Source organism: Natator depressus, chromosome 17, assembly GCF_965152275.1.
Source record: "Natator depressus isolate rNatDep1 chromosome 17, rNatDep2.hap1, whole genome shotgun sequence".
Taxonomy (NCBI): domain Eukaryota; kingdom Metazoa; phylum Chordata; order Testudines; family Cheloniidae; genus Natator; species Natator depressus.
This window is the reverse complement of record NC_134250.1, coordinates 10,740,006-10,760,371: the sequence shown is the minus strand read 5'-3', so window position 1 is coordinate 10,760,371 and position 20,366 is coordinate 10,740,006. Positions and strand designations below refer to the sequence as shown.

The window sequence follows — 20,366 nt, the reverse complement described above, 5'->3', positions numbered from 1 at the left end:
ACTGTACAAACACAAAAAGAAAAGGAGGACTTGTGGCACCTTAGAGACTAACAAATTTATTTGAGCATAAGCTTTCGTGAGCTACAGCTCACTTCATTGGATGCCAACACAGTGGTCCCTGCCTCCAAAGAGTTCACAGTCTAAGTGTCAGACAAGAGACAACAGATGGAGGCAGACAGATGGGGGAATGCAAGGAAACAATGCAACAATATTGGCAGTGGGCTCAGAATCTCAGCTTTTGTTTTTGTTTTAAGTTTCTAGCTCTCCTGCTTAAGGGGGAAGACCTGGAAACTTGACCTTAAATGCTGCAACACCAGAAGGCAAATAAAAAGTACCACACCTCTATTATCTTTAAAATTTCATAATCTTTTTAAATCAATTGTATGATTTTTGAGCTGGATAGGATACTGTCTCCTGCTCTGCTCCTTGTGGGATGGTACTTACCACAGCTGGTGCTAAGGAGATCTTACCCAACCTTTGTTAATAAGGGGGAATCTAGAAGCTCCTATCCAGTGTGACTGCAGCACATTGCTGTGAACTTATTGCCACCTGTTTGTAAGAGAGAAATAAATCTTAGCTCCTCTTTGGCAGCTATATCCGCTCTTTTACCTCTCAGTGGGCCAAGTTCTCTGCTGGCGTAACTCGATTGACTTCACTGGCGTTAATGCTAGTAGAGAATTTGGCCCAGCTGTTATGAAGTTTGTTTGACCAGGAAATCCCGCCCTGCAGGGATTGCAACAGCCTCTTTGAAAGAAATGAAAGTGAAACTGAGAGAACTGAAAGTTATGGGACAAGAAGAGTGTCTGTAGAGGGTGGCTCTGTATCTAAAGCAACTCCACTATGAATTGCAGGATTTACACGGCAGTTTGTTGCTTCCTATGCACTGGTATGTACACCTAGTATATTTGCATGTGTTATAGTGCTATGTAAAATGAGACTGAATCACTTTATATGCTAAATTCTTGATCCGTTGTTGCCAGAGACTGTTGCGTGTTGTGATGATTTCTGTCTTATTGTAAAGATGAGATTATCCTTGTTGGCCTCTTGGTGGTTTCACTGCAGAACACTGCTGATCCAAATAGCCTAGATTTCTATGACACAAAAACAAAGCTAAGATTTTCAAAAGTCTCTAGTGATTTTTTGGTGGTACCTCAATTTTGGGGTGTCCAATTTGAGACACCCAAAATTCATGAGTCACACTTTAAAACCTTAGTCTTAGGGGTTTTTTTTAATAGAAATGAACCCAAAATCTCCAAGTGAAACGCAGCCAAAACTGCTATTTTGCCCAGGTTTGTGGTAGACTCCGCATAACAACCAAGTTTAGCTCATTTATTCCAACAAACCAAACCACAAATTCAAAACTTGGGCTAGGTTTGTCTGAATTGATGTCAGTCTGGCCTGCAGTACTGGCGATTAATGAAACTTGAAATGAAGCATGATTTGGGGGGTTGCTAGAAAACTGTTGTGTCTGGGTTAATGTGCTGCGTTTGTAACTTTTATGTATATACCATGTTAATCGTTTATATCATACTACAACCGTAGTTTAAATAGAACTTAAAAATTACATTATGTTCTGTGACCAAAAAGCAAAATGTATTTGCTCAGGGAAAATTTTATATCTTCTGTTATTTTCCCCCTCAAAAGATTTATGGATAAAGAGCCCAAAGTTTCTTGTACTCCTATAATGCAGAAAAATGGCCCTTCACCCTCAAAAAAAGTAATATTCAAGATACTACGGACCAAATGAAGCCATTAAAACTGCATAGAAACGGGGTTAGCTAAATGCATTAAATTTTTTTCACATGGGAAAACAAAGCTTAAGGGGTATTTTTTATAATTAAAAGATCAACAGTACTTTTTTTAATGCATTTGTGCACGTATTGCCTTGAAGGAATCCTAAAGCACCATAATGGAGTTGCAACAGCAGGTTCAACCTTTAGTCAAAGTAGGCAGCTTTCCTGCATGTTTGAGACAACTGAAACAATCCCATTGTTAAGTGATTTCAAGTACATCAGACAGAATGCCTGGCTCCTGCTGAGTGGAACTGAATCGAAGGACACCAAGAGACCTCACTCAGAAAATCCTCCTGCTGCTGATACCCTCACGTTTATCGTACAAGGTGAGTAATCTGTTTAGATGCTCAGGCATATGAGCAAATTTGGGGGAGTTGTAAAGTAGGTGCAGGCTGAGGCTTGAGACAACCAAAACTGGGGTCCCCAATCTCTGGGCAGGTTGGCAGACAAATCTCGCCTGGGGGGTGTCCTTCAGGTTGCTCAGGGATGGTGGCACACAAATGTTGGAATGCTGCACACGGATCGGACCCTGGGGGTGATCTCAGTGGGGGGACCTGGAGTAGTTTTTGGTGTTAATCCACCACTGTCAGGAAGCCGGTGATACTTTGAGATGGCCAAAAGCAATTCTCCAGTAAGGTTGTTTATTGCTTGCACTTGGTTGGAGGCCCCCCACAAAGAGAACTGGTGTATTGCTATGCTTGCATTGTCTTCCCATCACTGTGGGTGGAGCAGGTTGTCCAGATTAGCAGCCTGAGTCATCATCCATCAACTGTTTAGCACAAGGGGGGCCTTTCTGATTCAGGCAATAGCTTCCCTGTCTTGGAGGCCATATCCTCTCTCATTGTAGAGTTCCCATGTCAGCCTGCTGCGGAGAACAGTGATACTTAGCACTTCTTGAGCTCTTTACACCCACAAAGTCCTTTGCAAACATTGCTCACTCTGCCCTGGCCTTTGGGATGTAGGTGAATATTACCCCCATTTTTCCAGTAGGGACACAGACTCTCTTGTGATCTTCCAAAGCCACACAGCAAGTCAGTAGGGGAGCTGGGGCTGGAATTCAAGTGCGTGAGTGTATCCTACTTAGCCTGTCAGGAGCTAAAGTATCAGTGGGCCTTGTTCTCGCTCATCGTGTTCACTTACTAAAACCTTCAGTGTCCTCCTCTGGAAATCTAGCTTGCTGTTGCTGTGGACTGGCTGGATGGCAAATACAAAATGAAAGACTTGATATGAAGCAGGAGCTTGCCTGTGTTGTCATAGATGCATCAGCTGGCTATGCCACAGATTGATAAGCAGGGTATGCCACATGCGCATTACTTTACTTAGAGTGTGGGAAAGAGAACAACCGGGAAATAATTAATAAGACCCTATGAGACAATCAGACACGTGAAGGTAGATTCCTGCCTACCTCAGTACATGCATTAATAGATCATACAGAATAAGTCGGCATCTTCAGAGCCATTCCGCATTCCGTACACTCCTTCAGATCTTTGTGCCCAACTTACTTATTTGTGCACATGCTGTTGTCAGTAGAAGGTTGGGAGATTGTGATTCAGGAAACATAAGTGCATATGATCAAAGCACGGTGTTTTAATCCCTTATATTTAGGCCAAAGAAGAATGCATTTTCACTAGACCACAAAGAGGCATGTCTCCAAACTAGGGATTCTCTCTCTGCTAAATTTCAAGCTTCTCCCAATGAGGTATTAGAAAAGTTTTTAAAAGACACACCGAAGATGTTTAATAGTAGAAGTATATGTGTTCAGTCCCTTCATAATCAAAAATGGCTGAGCTGTTATTGTTCAAATTTAAAATTCATTCTTGGGCAGAGACCACACCTGGAAAACCTCTCTACAAAATGAAAGTTACAAACAGAAATAAAGCCCTTTAGAATGGGAATGCTTAGTCAACTTTAATGGTAACTGTTACTATGCATTCCAGCTATGATGATTCTCTGTGTGCGCACACAATAGGCACATGCCCTATGGAACTCATTGCCACAAGATTTTGTTGAGATCAAGAGCTTAGCAGGATTCAGAAGGGATTGAATGAATATGAATATGCAGAGTTGTAACAATAAATTCTAATATATATAAAATCCTCATGCGTTAGGCCATAAAACAACCTCTTACTTTTAGGGGTCAGGAAGAATCTTCCCTGAGGGATAGGCTATCCCATAACTGCCTACTGCAGGGTTTCTTGAACCTTCCTCTAAAGCATTTGGTGCTGGCCACGGTTGATGGCAGGATACTGGACTAGATGGACCTCCTGATCTGTGGCTCTTCTTATATTTAACAACATTTGTATATATAGTATAAATATGTAATATATGAGTAGTAGTGTCCACCTTTACCAGCTGGGAAGCCCACTTCCCCACTGCAAGACACAAAGTATGAGTTCTTGCTTGTGTCCTGCTGTGGGGAAAATTTGGCCCCTGGTAGTTTGTGTTCGTTAAATGAATAGATGCTGTGCTATATTCTAAAGTGGCCAGTAGATGTCAGCATAACATCCTACAACTAAGCATGCTATGCTAGTCGTTTGTTTACCGACAAGGGGGTGTTGATCTATGTCAGACTGTTTTCTGTGTGCCCACGCACCCTGACTTGTTTCAGCAAATATTTTTACGAGAGAGAAATGTAACAGAAGGATGAGCCTTTCCTTCCGTGAAAGAATGACAGTGGAGTGAAGATCTAAACAGTATGTGTTTGACATGAGAGGGTCCATTTTTAGTGTGTTTGACTGAAGAGTCTTCCATAGATTTCCCCCATCTATTCTCAGAATATCGAATGCAGCATTTTGAAAATATAGCAGAAGAAATGAAGAAGTCATTCAGATTACCATGGTGATGAGATCTCCAGGTATACAGATACAGATCTATGTAGGAAGGTAAATCTAAGGAAAGGGAGTTACCAAATACATACAGTAGAGCCTCAGAGTTACGAACACCTCGGGAATGGAGGTGGTTCATAACTCTGTGATGTTTGTAACTCTGAACAAAACTTCTTGGTTGTTCTTTCAAAAGTTTACAACTGAACATTGGCTTAATACAGCTTCGAGCCTTTACTGTGGAGAAGAATGACGCTGCTTTCCCTTTGTTTTTTTAGTAGTTTATGTTTAACACAGTACTGTACTGTATTTGCTTTTATTTTTATTTTTGGGGAGTGGGGAGGTGTCTGCTGCTGCCTGATTGCGAACTTCTGGTTCCAAATGAGATGTGTGTGGTTGACGGGTCAGTTCGTAATTCTGGTGTTTGTAACTCTGAGGTTCTGCTGTCACTTTAGTCATGTTATTTTGTAATCCTTAATCACTACGATGAACCTGTTTTGTCACTCAAGTCAGCTGACCTGACTCTAAATACAACGGGGAGCAGAGCGGCTGTGTTGCGTAACTTTCACAATCAGCACAGGTCTATGTAGCTGCTAAACTGTTTAGATGTTTGAAGTATTATTGGTTCATCTCCCTTTTGTGGGGGGCAAGAGGGCTCCAGATGGGAGTAATTGGCAGTGGGACATGGAAACCTTTTGGGGGACATTTTGGGGTTCACCCACACCAGTAAAGGGGTCAGTCACTGTTTGCCTTGTAACTCTGAGCGTCTTGTGGCTAGCTGTGCAGCTTTTGTCCGGAGCTACAACCCCAACAGCCCGCAAGCCTCACGCTGGCCTTGCCCAACTGGCTTACTCCTTGCAGGCCGACCTTAGGACCCTTCCAGCCCTGAATTCACCCCAAAACCATCGTCCTGCAGGGTCTGGTCCCTCTATTGGACCCTCACCAAAAAAGTGTTTGGTTCATTGCTTCTACAGAGACTGTAAAACATTCCAATTGGTCAGCTTCTTAGAAGCTCAGACGTCACTGCACGTATCCGGCACTGAGGATTTATAATGAAAGCGAAACAAGTTTATTCACACAAAGAGCATGGATTAAGTGGTACCAAGTAACAGAAATTAAGGTAGAGATGGTTACATGCAAATTGAATGTGCGCTGTCACTTTTAAAGCCTATAACTTAGCCTACGTCTACCTTGTGTGCCGCTGTAAGGTCTGCAGTGTAGCCGCAGGTCTTTGTTGCCAGGAGAAAGCTCTCCTAATGACAAAATACAAACACCCCTCCGCCCGTCTCCTTTCCAGCTTTTTACGGGCTGGCTTGGCCAGGACCCATCACAGAGATCAAATCATGTGGGTTTTTTGCCTCCTTGAAGTGGAGGATAACTTAGGGGTCTGCTCCCTGTCTCTCTGTAGTTCAGGGTACCTTTTTAATTGATTCTTCCAAAGGATGCCCCCAGATAAAGTTCATTAGTTCAGGCTGAATAAAGGACCCATGAAGTCTGAAAAATAAAGCTGGGGCTGGTTCCAAATTGTCTCTTCCTGTTGTAACTTCTGATACAAATCAATAGCCCATTGAATTTGAGCCATACCTGCTTTGAGGTGTCAGCCTCTTGTCTTTACCTGGGAAAAAAACAGTTTATCAACTCTTTCCCTCCCCCCCACCCCCGAGCATGCCTGATTTAAATACCCTTTAATCACAGACTTCGAAGTGTAATACTAGTGAGCATTCATAATTTCATATCCAGCTTTGTTATATACAATTTACAATGATATTATTGACCAGGGGGTTGTTTGTTTTCAAATATTTCACAAGGCGTATTTGGTACAGAAATCACAGCAGTAGTGTGTTGGGTCTGAATACAGGGGTGCCTCGGGTCACAGTGACTGCAACTTAGCGGTGGCTGGCTGGCCAACCTGAAATGAGTTGGTGGGTCGTGTCCCAGGTTCTAGTGGACAAGTGCCCGTGTCAGGGAGCCGCCTATATATGTGGTTGGTTTGGCCGTTCAGAAGAACGGAGTGAGCCTGGAGAGTGAGGCCCCGATCCTGAGTTGTGGCCCCGCTCTACTCGGCGCCTGTGAGGATGGCAGATGCTGTAAGCCTTCTTCTGACACTGGGGCCTTCTGGGGGACAGACCAATCCCAGACACAAACCAGAGCAGCCCAAAGACTGAAATAGGAAATAACTCTGAAGGTTGGTCAACCTTGTACCTACTGCCCCAACTTGTCCTGACCATGCTCCCTTTTCCTCAGCCACATCCCTTGGGCATGCTCTGTGTGCCAGGGCAGCTGGGATGAGAATGGCCTAGAAGTCACTATGGCAACTCTGTACCACAGCAGGGTGGCACGGGCAGGGCTGATCCTCTGCTGTTCAGCTAAGCTGGCTTTGCCCTATTGCAAGGAATGATCAGAACCTGACTTCCCTTCAGCTCATGGTTGAGGCACTTCAGTAGGTCAGTGTGGGCGTTACTGCAGGCGGCGATGTTTTATGTGACTAAACATAAGACTTCAGGGATTGCCTACATGGGGAAAGGCCCCGCAATAGCGCTAACTCCCCATGTGGACTCTTACCGCACCCTAAGAGCACCTTCGTGCACATCAGCTTAATATACTTGGGAAGTATTCCAAGCCAAATTGCATTAAGAGCGTCCACATGGGGAGCTGGTGCAGAGTAGCTAATGCACTTTAAATTCACACCCTCACTTACTGCATACTACCTTCCCTGTGTAGATAAGTCCTCAGTCTTTACCAGCATTAAATTCACTTAGTAAATGAATATTTAATCATTTTGCAAGAGTGGGAAGACAAATCTGCCAGGGTAAATCCTACTGGGAATGTTGTTCGCTTGTGCTGTTATATCATCACCAGATAAAGTTAATCACAACACAGGGGGGATCTGCAGAGTACATTTTCCTCAAACTAGTCACAACAGTGTAGGAGGATTCAGAGAAAAGATGTGCCTCTTGGAGCCCTTTCATGCAGAGCTGAGCATGGTAGGAGAGGAATCTGAGCTGCAAAGTTCAGATCTTGATCCAGGTTCCAAATTGCCCTGTGTGTCTGGGGGTTTGCTTTGGGTTTATCTTTAGAAATAACATTATTGTGTGATTATGATTAAGTGACTTATTGTGTGGCTCACAAATAACCTATTGTGTGTATGGCGGATGACAAAGAGAAGTGACAATATACTGCATTAAAGAAAGAACTCAAGGGGCAAGAATACCCCTATGTTTGTAAAATGTATCTGACTAAAAGGCACTCCCCAGAATATCCCATTATTCAGTTTGCTGAACTCTTTGCTTTTCCCAATGCACTCAAGTGAGTGCCGTCAAATTCGTGGAGGGATCTCCTCATTCGCTTCTGGGGACTGGTAAAAGACATTGTGACAAGATGAGCCCAGCAGCTGACCTCTAGAAATCAGGACATCTGTCTGTTTTCTTGGTCTCTCATCTGTTGATTTGATTGTTTCTTTGGCTATTCTTTCAGCCAGTACGAGGTCTGTGAACCGCTTAAGTCCTTCTTAAGCCTCTGTACAGGAATGAGCTTCACCCTTTAAGCCCGAAAGCTCCTTAGCTGATATTGATAATATTCGACAGTCTGCAGGCTCAGTGATACTCATTTCAAAGATGCTGAAAACCGTAGATCTGGTGCCGATCTCACTTAAATCTTATTACTCCGGTGTAACTCCCATTGATTTCTGTGTAATTTCTCCTGATCAGGCTTTGTCATGTCAGACCCCTCCTAAAGCCAGGGTAATTAGCCTTGAAGGAGAGGTGCTTGTGGTATTCGTTAACAAGCATCTTTATCTTAGTCCTGAGATGCTACAACCAAATTAGGGCCACAACTCCGCAACTGGGTCCATAAAGGCAGAGACTTCAACCTGTTGTAAAACTGGGGGTTTGGGGAGGAGAATTCCGTGCTGTTTTTGCGTGTGCTGAGAGTCGATTATCACTGAGATTGAATAGGGTTGCATCGTATTTGCTGTTTGGGCTGGTGTGCGTAGATAGTTCAACTCCCTGCATAACATTGATGAAGAAGAGCTGGGATTCTAACAGGTGCATGTGTATTTTTTTCATGCAGAGTCCTCACTGGATATTCTCCAACACGTGGATGAGGATACTGACAAGCTTGAATGTAAGATTAGCAGATATTTTACAGATAACACCCAGATCCTCTGGCCTGGGTTACAAACTCAACTTCATAAACTAGATTCATGGTTCACTGGCACCATAAAGCACCTGGATGACAAATTCACCGTTACAGTCTTTTTGGTACAATCAAGTGCCAGCAAAGAGGCAGAGAATCGAATCCCCGAAGATGTTTCTCAAGGCAACGCAGAGACGTTTTATCTTTCAGGTAACAATAAGACTATCCAAAAAAATGAAATGATGATGATGATGATAATCCTGGTTTGCATTTCTACTGCACCGCCCAAATGAGGACTTTAAGTTTTACAGTATTCATGTGGCATTGTAATGACAATGTGAGTTTGTCAATGAAATAACTAGCATCATGATATTTTTAAAATATCCCATTGGTGGGTTTAAAGTAGGGAGAAGCAGCTTTGCTAGGGTTGTGTATAATCTAAATAATGGGTCTCATTCTTATTTACACAATGGGAGTATTGCCGATTCCTGCGATTTTATTTGGTGTTTTCCTTAAAGCCCCAGCTCCTGGAATCTTGTGAATAATAGACCATCTCTACAGTCCTTTTGATAATAAATTAATTAGTCAAATATATATATTTTTTAGAAAGTAAGTTTCTAGGTTTCATCGTTCTGGAGACAATGATGAAAATTTGACCCTGGTGTCTCTTAAAGGCTCAAAACCTAGAAGGTAAATAAAAAAGAAGACCAAATGTATTTATTTTTTTTTAAAATCTCTTAATTTTTAAGCCAATTTCATGATTCTGGGAGGTATGACTCATGGTTTATGAATACTTAGGATTGCCAATACAGCTAATGCCACTTGACTCCAGTAGCTGGGTAAAGGGACTGGAAAGTAGATGTAAAGATAACTTGCATTGCCAGAAAAGTGTAACCTGGCAGCTTCTCAACCCAAATGCAAGTAATAACAACAACGGTCTGTAATACTATTTAGCACATGTCTAGTGTTTTGCATATTCAAAACCACTATGGAAACATTAACTAGCTAATGCTCAAAGCACCCTTGTGAGGTCAAGGATCATCTTCCCTTCTCAGATGGGAGATTGCGGCAGAGAGGCGGATTGGCTTAGTGGCAGAACAGAAAATAGAATTCAGACTCTGTGCTCAGCCCTCTCAAGCATGTTGCTTTCACACACTCACTTTCGCTTTTACAATAGCAGGAGTGGGATTCTGATGGCCAAAAGATAGCCTCTTTGTTGAAGCCTAAACGTTTTTTGTGTGTGTGTGTGTGTGTGTGTGTGTGTGTGTGTGTGTGTGTGTTTCAGTTGGCCGGCCAGGCCAGATTCCCAGTGTAAATTGGGAATAACTCGACTGAAGTAATATATAGATATAGTCTTTCACCTGAGGATTTTAAAGAATATTATAAATGTTTTCCAGTTATTTAGTATCATGAAAACCTAGATTGCGAAAACCAGTGTTAGTTAACTAAGACTTGTAGAGAGACAAGGTGGGTGAGGTAATATCTTTTATTGGACCAACTTCTGTTGGTGAGAGAGACAAGCTTTCGAGCTTATACAGAACTCTTCTTCAGGTCTTGGAAACTAACTCAGTGTCCCTGCTAAATACGAGGTTTGAAACTTTGAGTTCTCAATATCCTGGGACCAACACGGCTACAACGCTGCATAAGACTTGTAACACAGTTATGAATTATTGAAGGCTAATTGTACCCATTATTCAAATGGAGAAACTGAGGCACAAAGCGACGTTAAATGGCTTGCCCAAGGGCACAAAAGAAGTCGATGGCAGAGTGATGAATTGTACCCATTTCTCGCTCTGACCATATGTAAGCTTTATTCTGTAGTATGGGTTTGTGTGTCTTTAGATGGCAGCTTGTACTCTGACTGTGTTTAGCACCATTGATCCAAAATCTGGTCACTCTAATGATGCTTTATCATCTGCATTACAGGTGTATTCTTGGTACGCACAGGACCCTCTGTAATCCAGTCTGGCTTGAATAAGGATGTCCTCCTCAGCTGTGCTTTCTCAGTCGATCACAACACAGATGTCACCATCAAATGGATATTACAGCAGAAAGGGGGACACAAAAAGCTGATATTTGCCTACAATGGATCTACCAGGCAGGTGGAACACAAGGATAAACGGGCTGAGATGTTCCTAGCAGAGATCCCTAAGGGGAATGCTTCTCTCTTACTAAGAACAGTGGGAGTAAGAGATGCAGGAACCTATTCTTGCCAAATATTGGTGTCGTCAGTTCTTTGGGCACAGAATATCCAGCTGGAAATAGTAGGTAATTGATTCTTTTTAAATATATTGGGCAATGCTGAAAATTTTGTATTATCTTCATGTAGCAGGATAAGAGGATACTTGCCTTGATACGGACGGGTGATCACTTAACAATTGCTGTGTAGTATTCTGTATTTATGAAGTACGCCGCTGGAATTGAGCAAAGGGGGAGAATTTGTGAGGCTCTCGGACAGGATCCAGTCTCCTTGCCACGTGATCGCTATCTAGTGCTTTTTTTCCCACCACCCTTTAATTATGTCTCTGTGGGATAAACCCTGCTGTGTCTAACTCTATCAAGGAATAGAATCAGGGACCCAAGACCAGAGCTTGGGGCAGATCCAGCAGCAAGGGTTCGTGCTCTCCCAGGTCTGTCTTTCCATAACAAGGCTAGGGCAGCTGACTTTTAGCCAGTGGAGCATCCTTTGGCAAGTCCTGCAGTGCAGCCGGGTCATATTCAGCAAGCTCCTTTTTTAAAGGATGACCGCTGCGCTTAGTACCTGTGTCATTTCCCTTTTCTATGATAAACTTAACGCCTGTGGGTGGTACATGTCTAAGCGTTTTTTAATGGTTCCATGCCATTCTTCTCAACCAGCCAACACGTAAATGTGGGTCACGACGGGTCAGGGACCCCCAAAATAAGGGGGGGACACAAATATATTCATGGTGAAAGCTTTATAATGCTGTGGGATTCCTTCCTTTGGTGGAGTGAAGCTCTGTCTCGTGATTCTGTGTTTCTGGTGCAAACAGTTTTCAGCAATATAAGTGAGGGAAACCAAATTTGTGTGGATGGGAAGTAATTTGGGGGCTAGAATCAGTGATCTCTTTAGAAATGAGGGACATTAAATGGAGCCATTTTAATAGTGGAGTTTGCTTATTTTTAAATGGATCTGGATGCAGCACTGTAATAATTTTTTATTAACCAGAAAAGCCCACAGTGACCCTGAACGCTGCTGTCCTGTCTCTGGTGGAAGGAGACGAACACAAGCTGGTCTGTGACATCAGTCACTTTTACCCTCATGATGCCGAGGCTCAGTGGTTTCAGGAACCAATGCAGCAGGGGATGCTCCCACATGTGGTGACTCACGTTGTCTCTAGTAGTCACAGGCAGAACAGCGATGGGACTTACAGCTTCTCCAGTTACTTCCTGCTTAAGGCCTCCCTCAGGGACGATGGGCGTCGGTACACCTGCCGGGTGGAACACCAAAGCCTAAAGCACCCAATCAAGAAAAGCCTGACGGTGAAAGTGACAGGTACGGTGTTCACCAGAGGAAACGGCATTTAACAATATTTCCATTTTTGTTAAAAAACAGAAAAAACACACCCTTTTTTTGACCCCAAAAAACAAAGAAAAATGCACAGCAAACTTAATTTATAATCAGCGTTTTGGGGGAGGGAGACTAGAAATCCCTTCCTGACCAGTTTGACCCTGTGATTGATTGATTGATTTAATTTCTTAAAGAAAAACAGTGTGCCTGGTGCAGTAGAAAGTGTAGGAACAAAGGTGGTCCTTGCTCGGAAAAGCTTACTGCGTGTGCTTGTGTTTCCATGTTGTTTTGAACTCCTTTCCATTGGGAAACAGCAGAGGGGCTCTCTTGGAGAGATTTCAGTGAGGAGTGGAGAGTGGTTTGGTGAGCCTTAAGTGTTAGGACAGTAGACAGTAATAATAACCACCCATGCAATCTTTGTGCCTATGTATCATCTCTCACCCTCATGCTCAGCTATCAAATATCAATAATAACCTTTGTTCAGGGCACTTCCTGGGGGTTAATAACTAACTCCTCTCAATCTCCGGCCTTTAATGCCACGTGGTCGTAAATCCCACCTCAATCATTGTTACTTTGATCCCCAAAAGTTTCTTGAGCCTCAGCTGTGGTTTGTTCTATTTATTTTATTTTGTTTTTAATCCTCTGCAGTAGACTCGTTTTTAACACACACACAGATTCATTGCTTCATTATTGTAAATCGTATCTATGTCCTCTAAGAAGCAACAGGGTGTTTATTCTTCTCTGCAGGTTGTTCTTATAAAATGGTTCTTTTATTTATTTATGGACAGAATCTACCTCAGCAACATGGCTCCTTGTCATCCTATTCGTCGTCCTTGCTGGGTGTCTTGTTGTGATGTTGTATTTTCTTTACCAAGGTAAAAAAAAAAAAAAGTGTGTGAAAACCATTATTTGGGGTGGAAAGGAGTTTGCTTGCATCCCCATTATTTATTTGTAGTATTGTAGTGCATAGGAGTCTCAGTCATAGAGCTGGACCCCACTGTGCTAAGATAAAGACCGTCCCTGCCCCAAAGAGCTTACAACCTAAATATAAGAGTAGAGGCAACAGATGGATACAGACAGACTGATGGGGGAAGCAGAAGGAAACAATGAGACAATACAGGTCAGCGTGGTGTGCAGTGGCCTCAGCACACCAGGGTTCTATTGAAATACCGGGTCAGATCCCCAAATGGGGTAAATTGGCCTGGCTCCATTTAAGTCAATGGAGCCAGGCTGATTTACACCATCTGAGACTCTAAGCCCAAACCTTGAACTGTAACCGAGTTGTCTGGTTATGGCTGGTAAGTGGTGTCTATAGTTCCACATTCGGACTGACCCGTCTTTCTTTTCTTCCCTAGGGATGAGCACCAATAAGGTAGGTTTCGGTTCTGTTTTCTACCCATTCGCTTTATGTTGTTTCCATTGGACTGTTCTCTAATGCGTTTGTCTTTGTTTCAATTTCAGCCAAAGCCTTACTAGAGCATGAGACCGTTCAGTCCAGTCAGGTAAGAGGCAAAGGATCCAACCTGGTAATCTGCAGTAACCTGTCAGGGCACGTCTACGCCGCCGGCAGCACCGAGCTTGGGTGAACAGATGTGGGGCTCGCACTACTGCACTAAAATCGCTACGTAGATGATGTGGCTTGGGCTGGTGCTCAAGCCCTGAAGCCGAGGGAGGGGGGTGGGCTTCAGAGCCAAGCTCTGGCTCAACCCGCAGCTTAAAAATGCTGTCTGAGTAGCTCTTTTTAGCACGGTAGCACAAGCCCCGTGAGCCCAAGTCTGTTGACCTGGGCTCAGAGCCTCGCTGCTTCTGGCTATGAAGATGTACCGAAGAAAGAGCGTGGGTGGGATTTTCAGAAGCACTCAGCATTAGCCTAACTCCGCTCTCACTTGAAGCAACGGGATTTTTATCGTCGACTTCAAAGGGAGCACAGTTAAGGTGGGGTTTTCCAGAGTGCTCAGCATTGGCCTATGTTATTAGTGGAGTGTGTATAATTTAGAGATAAAGAGGGAGGGGAGGTCAGGAGTCCTGATCTCTGCCACTGAGTAACTTCATCAACTCAGGCAAGTCAATTATCCTCTCTGTTTTATTGACCCATCTGCTGAATAGAGATAATAACTATCTGTTTCTCACATGTTGCAAGGCTTCATTCCTGAATATTTGTAAAGTGATTTACTTTGATGAAAGGGGCTGCATGTGTGTTTAAAGTTGTTTCCATTTATTCCCAAATAGAAATAACAGAAGAAACCTTTGTTTTTTCCCCAATATATTTTTATTGCAGTCGGAAGCGAATAATAGTATTGCATGCATTTGAAGAGCGATATTCTGTTTTTGCAGCATATACTAACTCAGAGATCAGCACGATGAAGAGTTGCATATCCATAGCACTGGGCAGTGCCCACAGGTAGATGGTGACGGGCTGCTGTAACTTAGATGGGCCTCGAGCGGCTCCTGGAGCATCCCCAAATCAGGAGGGACCAAATGTAGCTTAAAGCCATCGTATTCCCAACTTCCCCTAGGCTGCAAGTTCAGTACTGTGCCTCTAAGAGGTGCAGTGCAGAATCACCCCCCCCCAAATCACTACACTGTCAATTGGGCATCTAACTCCCTTAGGCTCCTTTGAAAAAGTCTAAATCCCCTAGATTGCCTTGAAAATCTCAACCCAGGGCATCTTTACCTGTAATGCTCCCCTCCTTTTTTTTTAATGCAGAAAGCAAATTAACATCTAACCTCCTGAGTGATGATACGTCTTGCCTTATCTTTTCTTTAATTTGCATTTGATTTAGTTAAGAAAAACAAAGATGCTTAATATTTTATGGCCCTGTGAACATACAGTGCATGTTGTTATAAAATTTAAAGTCTTTATATAGTGTTACTGCATAGTCCTTTAGAAACCTTTCTTGTGAGACTCTCCTGAAGTTGAAAGCCGCCGCTCTTTAAGGAGTGCACAAAAAAGCAGACTGCCAAATTGTAGGATTGGAAGTAAAGAAGAATTCTGCCTCCAGCTGAAACTAGAGAGGAAATTTTAGAAGGACAGAATGTAATTATCCAAGCTGGAATTGGGTCACAACAGCAGGTTAACAACCCTATGCTTCAAAAAAGTCCTCTGAGTATTTAGTGACCATAGAGTTATTGGGACGTAAGTTCTTCTCCTCACTGGAAATATTAGGACTTGGGACCAAATGAGACATAAAAGCTTGAAACCATAAGAGTAAAGACAAAAATACTTCCTGAGGCTGGTTACCATGGGGCTAGGATTTTGGCTCTCAGACATAAGCCCTTAAAACAGTGAAGCAAAAGCAAACAAAAAATACCGAGTGCCTCAGTATCACTGAGAGTGGGATCAGATCACTCGCAGGTTTTTATGCCTTTAATTTGGTTTGCACTCGTTTCATCTTCTCTTTTCAAATCCCTCTGTCTTATCCCTTTGAGAGCAGTAGGCTCATGCTCTCATTTGGTGTTTTCTATGACCAGACTCTTATTATGGTGGCACCTAGAGGCTTCAGCCGTCATCCTGGGCCCATTGTCCTAGGCACTGTACACACACTTAGACAGTCCCTGCCTGAAAATGCTTATAACTGAAATAGGCAAAGGACAGCAGAAAGCAAGTATTAACCCTGTTTTACAGGTAGGAAACTGAGGCCCAATGCAGTGAAATGACTTGCCTGAGCTCACACAAAGTAGAGCTGGGGACTAAACTCTAATTTCCCGAGCCGTAGTTCAATGGGCGATTTCACCCTCTAACTTCAAGACTGCGACGGAAAGTGAGGTGACCCTTTTTTTCCAGGATCTACACAGCTGATCAGCAACTGCTAGAGAGAGAACTTCTGTGCCTGAAGGCCAGGACCTACCACTAAAGTTTGGGTCTTTTGTTCAACTATGTCGGACAGTTTACCGGGGACTCTGGAGTCCACCCAGTGTCATGCAAGTTGCTCATCGTCCATGCATACCTGCCAGGAGAACCTAAATTAATATTACAGATGATCTGTTCTGATGGAAAATAGCTTTTCAGAGGAAACACATTTTTGTGAGAAATGTTCATCTTACGAAATGCGTCGAAACAAATTTTGGCTCAGGTTTTTTTGTCTGTTCTTTGTTTTTTCCTCTTTTCTCCTCCCTTTCTACCAGCAAAGGGAAGTTTAAAAAATACCAGAAATGAAACTGATTCATTTCATCAGAACAACTTGGTGAAAAATTTTGAACAAAACAAGATGATGATCATTTTGTTCTAGGTTCTTTCCAGAAAATACTTACCGTTTTTATCATCATCTACACATTCAGTCTAGTGGAGACAGAAAACTAGTGTGCTCTGTGTAAAGAATGATGCTCCAAGCAGGCCAGGCTTTCTGTTTAATCCTTTTAAAGAAATCAATATAAAATATCCTTTTCTGTCCCTCACTTTTAGGACCTGCTGCTCCCTAGCTGAGGAATGAATCACAACACAGAATGTGGAAAGAAAGAACGTGTGCTGGATCTGCACCAGGAGCTCTAGATGGTGTTTCTCCGAACATACACTTTGGAGCCATTTACACTTGTACAAGCTACTGCGGTGGGAGTGGAGAATTCTGATTTGCATAAGTTGTAAAGGAATGAAAAGTTGAGCCTGGTCTGGATTTTTTTGTACTGCTATTAATGTTGCTTAGTGGTATGAATTCTTATTTTTTTTTTTTTAAACTGATGCAGCCGGTAGGTAGTTATGCCAGTACATCCCCGTATGTGGACACCTATTCCCCTTACTACATGGAAATAAGATGCACTAAAATAACTTCCTCCGTGCTAGCGGGGATTGTATGCTGGTATAGTTAATGGAATACAACTTGTATGCGGACAAGGCCATAGATAAGATCCTTTAAAATAATGGGCCAGATTTCTTGTTGCCCGGTCCCTTGTATAATCATTTACACAAGTGCAGAGTGGGTGTGAAACATTCCCAGTCGGATTTACTAGCATTTTGCACTGATTTGGGCCAAGTTTACACAATGGGAGCGATAGTAGCATAGCAACCTGAAGGATATGAAAAGTTTGGTTTTTTTTTTCTTCCCCCGTCGCCGGAAGACCCACCTCCCTAAGCGATGGTAACGAGGCTGATGGAAGCATTCTTCTGCCGACCTAGCTATGGCGCTCAGGGGGTGTGGATCTATATAGACCAGGCCTTTGGGGTAAAAAACTACACAAGGTGCAGGGCGGTGGAGAATCTGGCTTTATGCCCTCCAAGGGATTTCACCAGGATTTCTCAGTCATCAATCAGATGTCTTGTATTTGCATGTTAGGATTATGATGGCTGGGGCTTTTTGGGGGTGTGTGTTTGGTTTTTTTAAAGCCACATGGGTGCTCAGGTACACTTATCCTAGTAAATGACAGCAAGAGTCCTACTCTGTTCCCTCTGTCTTGCTTCCATACTTGCTGGTTTGAGCACCTTCTCTGCAGTACTTACCATCTAAAACAACCTTCCTGAATCTCTCTGCTTTATCCTTCCACATATCTTCAAACGTGTCTTTGCCCTGCTTAGTCCTATTCATTTGTCTCTTGTAGATATAGAAATGCTTTATTTAACATGCAGACAATACCTTCCCACCAGTGTTACTCTAACTTGTGCCGTCTATTGCCCGCTCACTGGTTAGTATCATTCACATCTGCCTTAGGGACACAGGTTGCGTGAAAAAACTTATGCAAAATGGGGGTGCATCAGGCTATACATGCCATTGCTGAGGCGTGGTTTTTACACCGGTGCTTCTCTTTGAGGAATTAATTTACCGTGTGCCCCATTTTGGGCACTGGCTATCTTCTTTAATGTTTATGTGCCTAGCCAAGAATTAAGTTGTGCCCCTGAAAACAACCCAGAAATTGAAGCTGCTGCCAGATTGCGGCAGCCTGTTTGGTAAGTAGAGAATATTCTACCAGTGCCCTGCCATCTCTGTGGGCTGCTTGTTGGGTTTCTGGGTGATATTTAAGGTATTGATTTTTGACCTATAAAGCCCTAAATGGCTTAAGGACCTACCTACCTGAGACTCTGTCCTTGAGCCATGCAGCTGCAGTTGAGATTAGCAGATGTGCTGGAGTCCTATGAGGCTACTGGCTGAGCAATTCTCTGTGAGGACCCCACAGCTTTAGAAATAACTCCCATCTGCAATAGATGGTCTGATCAACTTCAGGGCACGTTGCAAATCTGACCTTTTATTCCCCAGGTATTTGAAAATGGTGGTTGCATCCAGGAAGGTTGGTTATAAGGATGGGAAATGGTTGGAAAGAAAAGGTATTTGAATTTTAAAGTTTCCACGGCCCCTGGCGGTCATTTACGTTGGCTTGTTTGGCTCTACTTGGAATATCTTGAAGTCATGTTGTGGCCCCTTTTTAGTATTTGTGCAAATCTAAATCAATCAAACTGCTTGCTGGCTTTCTTAGTTTTGTGAAATGCAAAGGGGTCATTAAACAGCAATAAAAACACATAACGAAAAACTCAAATACATTCTGATTTGTTTGATTGGATTCTTAATCTCTGGCTGTTGGTGTAAGGGCCGTGGATTTGTTACTCCTCATGTCTCAATATTCCCACCCTGTTTTTCCCTGTGGCTGGCTCTACAACAGAGGCTTGCCGTTGTGTTTGACAAGGGTTCGTCTGAATGTTGTTTTTGGTTTTGGTTGGTTTGCGTCCTCCGCTCCATAGCGGAAAGTTACATGGTTGCATGGAAAGGCTGTCTATATACTGGGATTTTAGCCACGGGTGTAGCTGCGTTTACTCCAGTACGAGTCACACTGGGACTTGTCAGAGCCAGTGGCTGAAATTCAGGCCCCGTTGATTTATATGGGGACAGGATTGCACCCCTAAGGTAGGCCAGATGAGGTTTGAAGTCTTGTTTACACAGTGCCCTTATCGAACCAGTTTGTGGCTGGCTCCTGTGCGGTGGGAGAAGGGGGTGAAAGAGCCTCCCCCATCCTTTTCCTAATCACCATCCTTGCTCTGAAGGAAACCAAGGACTGCCCCTGGCTAGCACCACACCCGTTGGACTGGATGCTGCAGTTGGGAAACACATGTGGCACAGCGACAGTGCATCCCAGGGCCTCCTGCCAGTACACTTCATCATTGCCCCTCACCACTGTGGAATCTGGTGCAAAGCAACAATTAACCCTCATCATTTTAGGCTGAGGGAGAAGAAGGGAGTTAATCTCCCTTTGGCTCCGTCAAAAATCCCAGCTTTATAGTGCTTTGCACTCTGCCTGCTGCATCATAAAGAGACTGTGGTGTAACACTCCCATGACACTTACCACTGTATTATCTTTGAGGTATAAATCAAGGAAGATTTATTCTGCCTCCTGGTTTTGTTTCCCTCTTTTGTTACAGTGCTGAAGATATAAAGTTGCCGGGACAGTGGAGTAATACCTTGACAAAAAATGCCTGAAGCTTGAGCAGCACCGGCTAATCTCCTTTGTTGTTTGTTCAGCTGAAGCTTTAGGGACACTTTACCAGTCATGTGGCCTCCAGACAACATCGGGAGGGAAGGATCTGGGACGTTGCAACTGAATTTCCAAACTACAGGGATTTAAGCGAGGCCTTATGCGTTTCAGTGACAATCCAATTTCATGCCTGGCACAGGGAGAACGTTTGTAAGGGCTCAAAGGTTGGTGGAATCCAGGTGGTTACTGTCATGTGCATGTTTTAGACTAATTGAATATTTATTTTCCCTTCTTCCATGTGGTTTGATTAGTAGTAGGGACCAATCTTATTTCAAGGTCTCACCCTAAATTACTTACGATGAGCCTCGAAGGGAGGGGGCTCTGCTTCAGAAAAGTACTCTAGTGAAGTAAATTCACCTCTGGGAAAAAAAAGAGAACACGAGGGCCAGCTTCTCAATTGGTATAACTCTAGCAATGAACTTCAGGGATTTCTACCAGCTGAAGGTCTGCCCACCATGTTGACTGAGACCTGGCCTACCCGTATTGTATAAAGCACCTTTCTACCTATATAACTGGCCATGTCACACGAGGGGCAGGTACCACTTTGATGCCAGTATTGTTAAAGCATTACAGCTTCTGCCTGGAAACAAACCCATAGACAATCTACAGGGCACTGGTATTCAACAGCGTGTTACTTGC

At 43.3% G+C, this 20,366-nt stretch overlaps 1 protein-coding gene across 2 annotated transcripts; it reads left to right on the top strand.

The window, feature by feature from the left end:
• Nucleotides 1-769: 769 nt before the first annotated feature.
• On the top strand, nt 770-18,505 carry LOC142000306 (tapasin-related protein-like). 2 transcript variants are annotated; one of them, XM_074974484.1, is made up of 9 exons: nt 770-886; nt 1,892-2,119; nt 8,684-8,959; nt 10,676-11,017; nt 11,937-12,263; nt 13,067-13,153; nt 13,634-13,650; nt 13,740-13,780; nt 16,681-18,505. In XM_074974484.1, the coding sequence occupies exons 1-8, from the start codon at nt 841-843 to the stop codon at nt 13,752-13,754; spliced, it is 1,338 nt and encodes a 445-aa protein (XP_074830585.1). In that variant the 5' UTR covers nt 770-840; the 3' UTR covers nt 13,755-13,780; nt 16,681-18,505. The 2 variants fall into 2 exon arrangements, with proteins under 2 accessions (XP_074830585.1, XP_074830584.1); XM_074974483.1 differs by lacking the exons at nt 13,634-13,650; nt 13,740-13,780; nt 16,681-18,505 and having other exon boundaries at nt 13,067-13,448.
• The last annotated feature ends 1,861 nt before the right edge of the window (nt 18,506-20,366 follow it).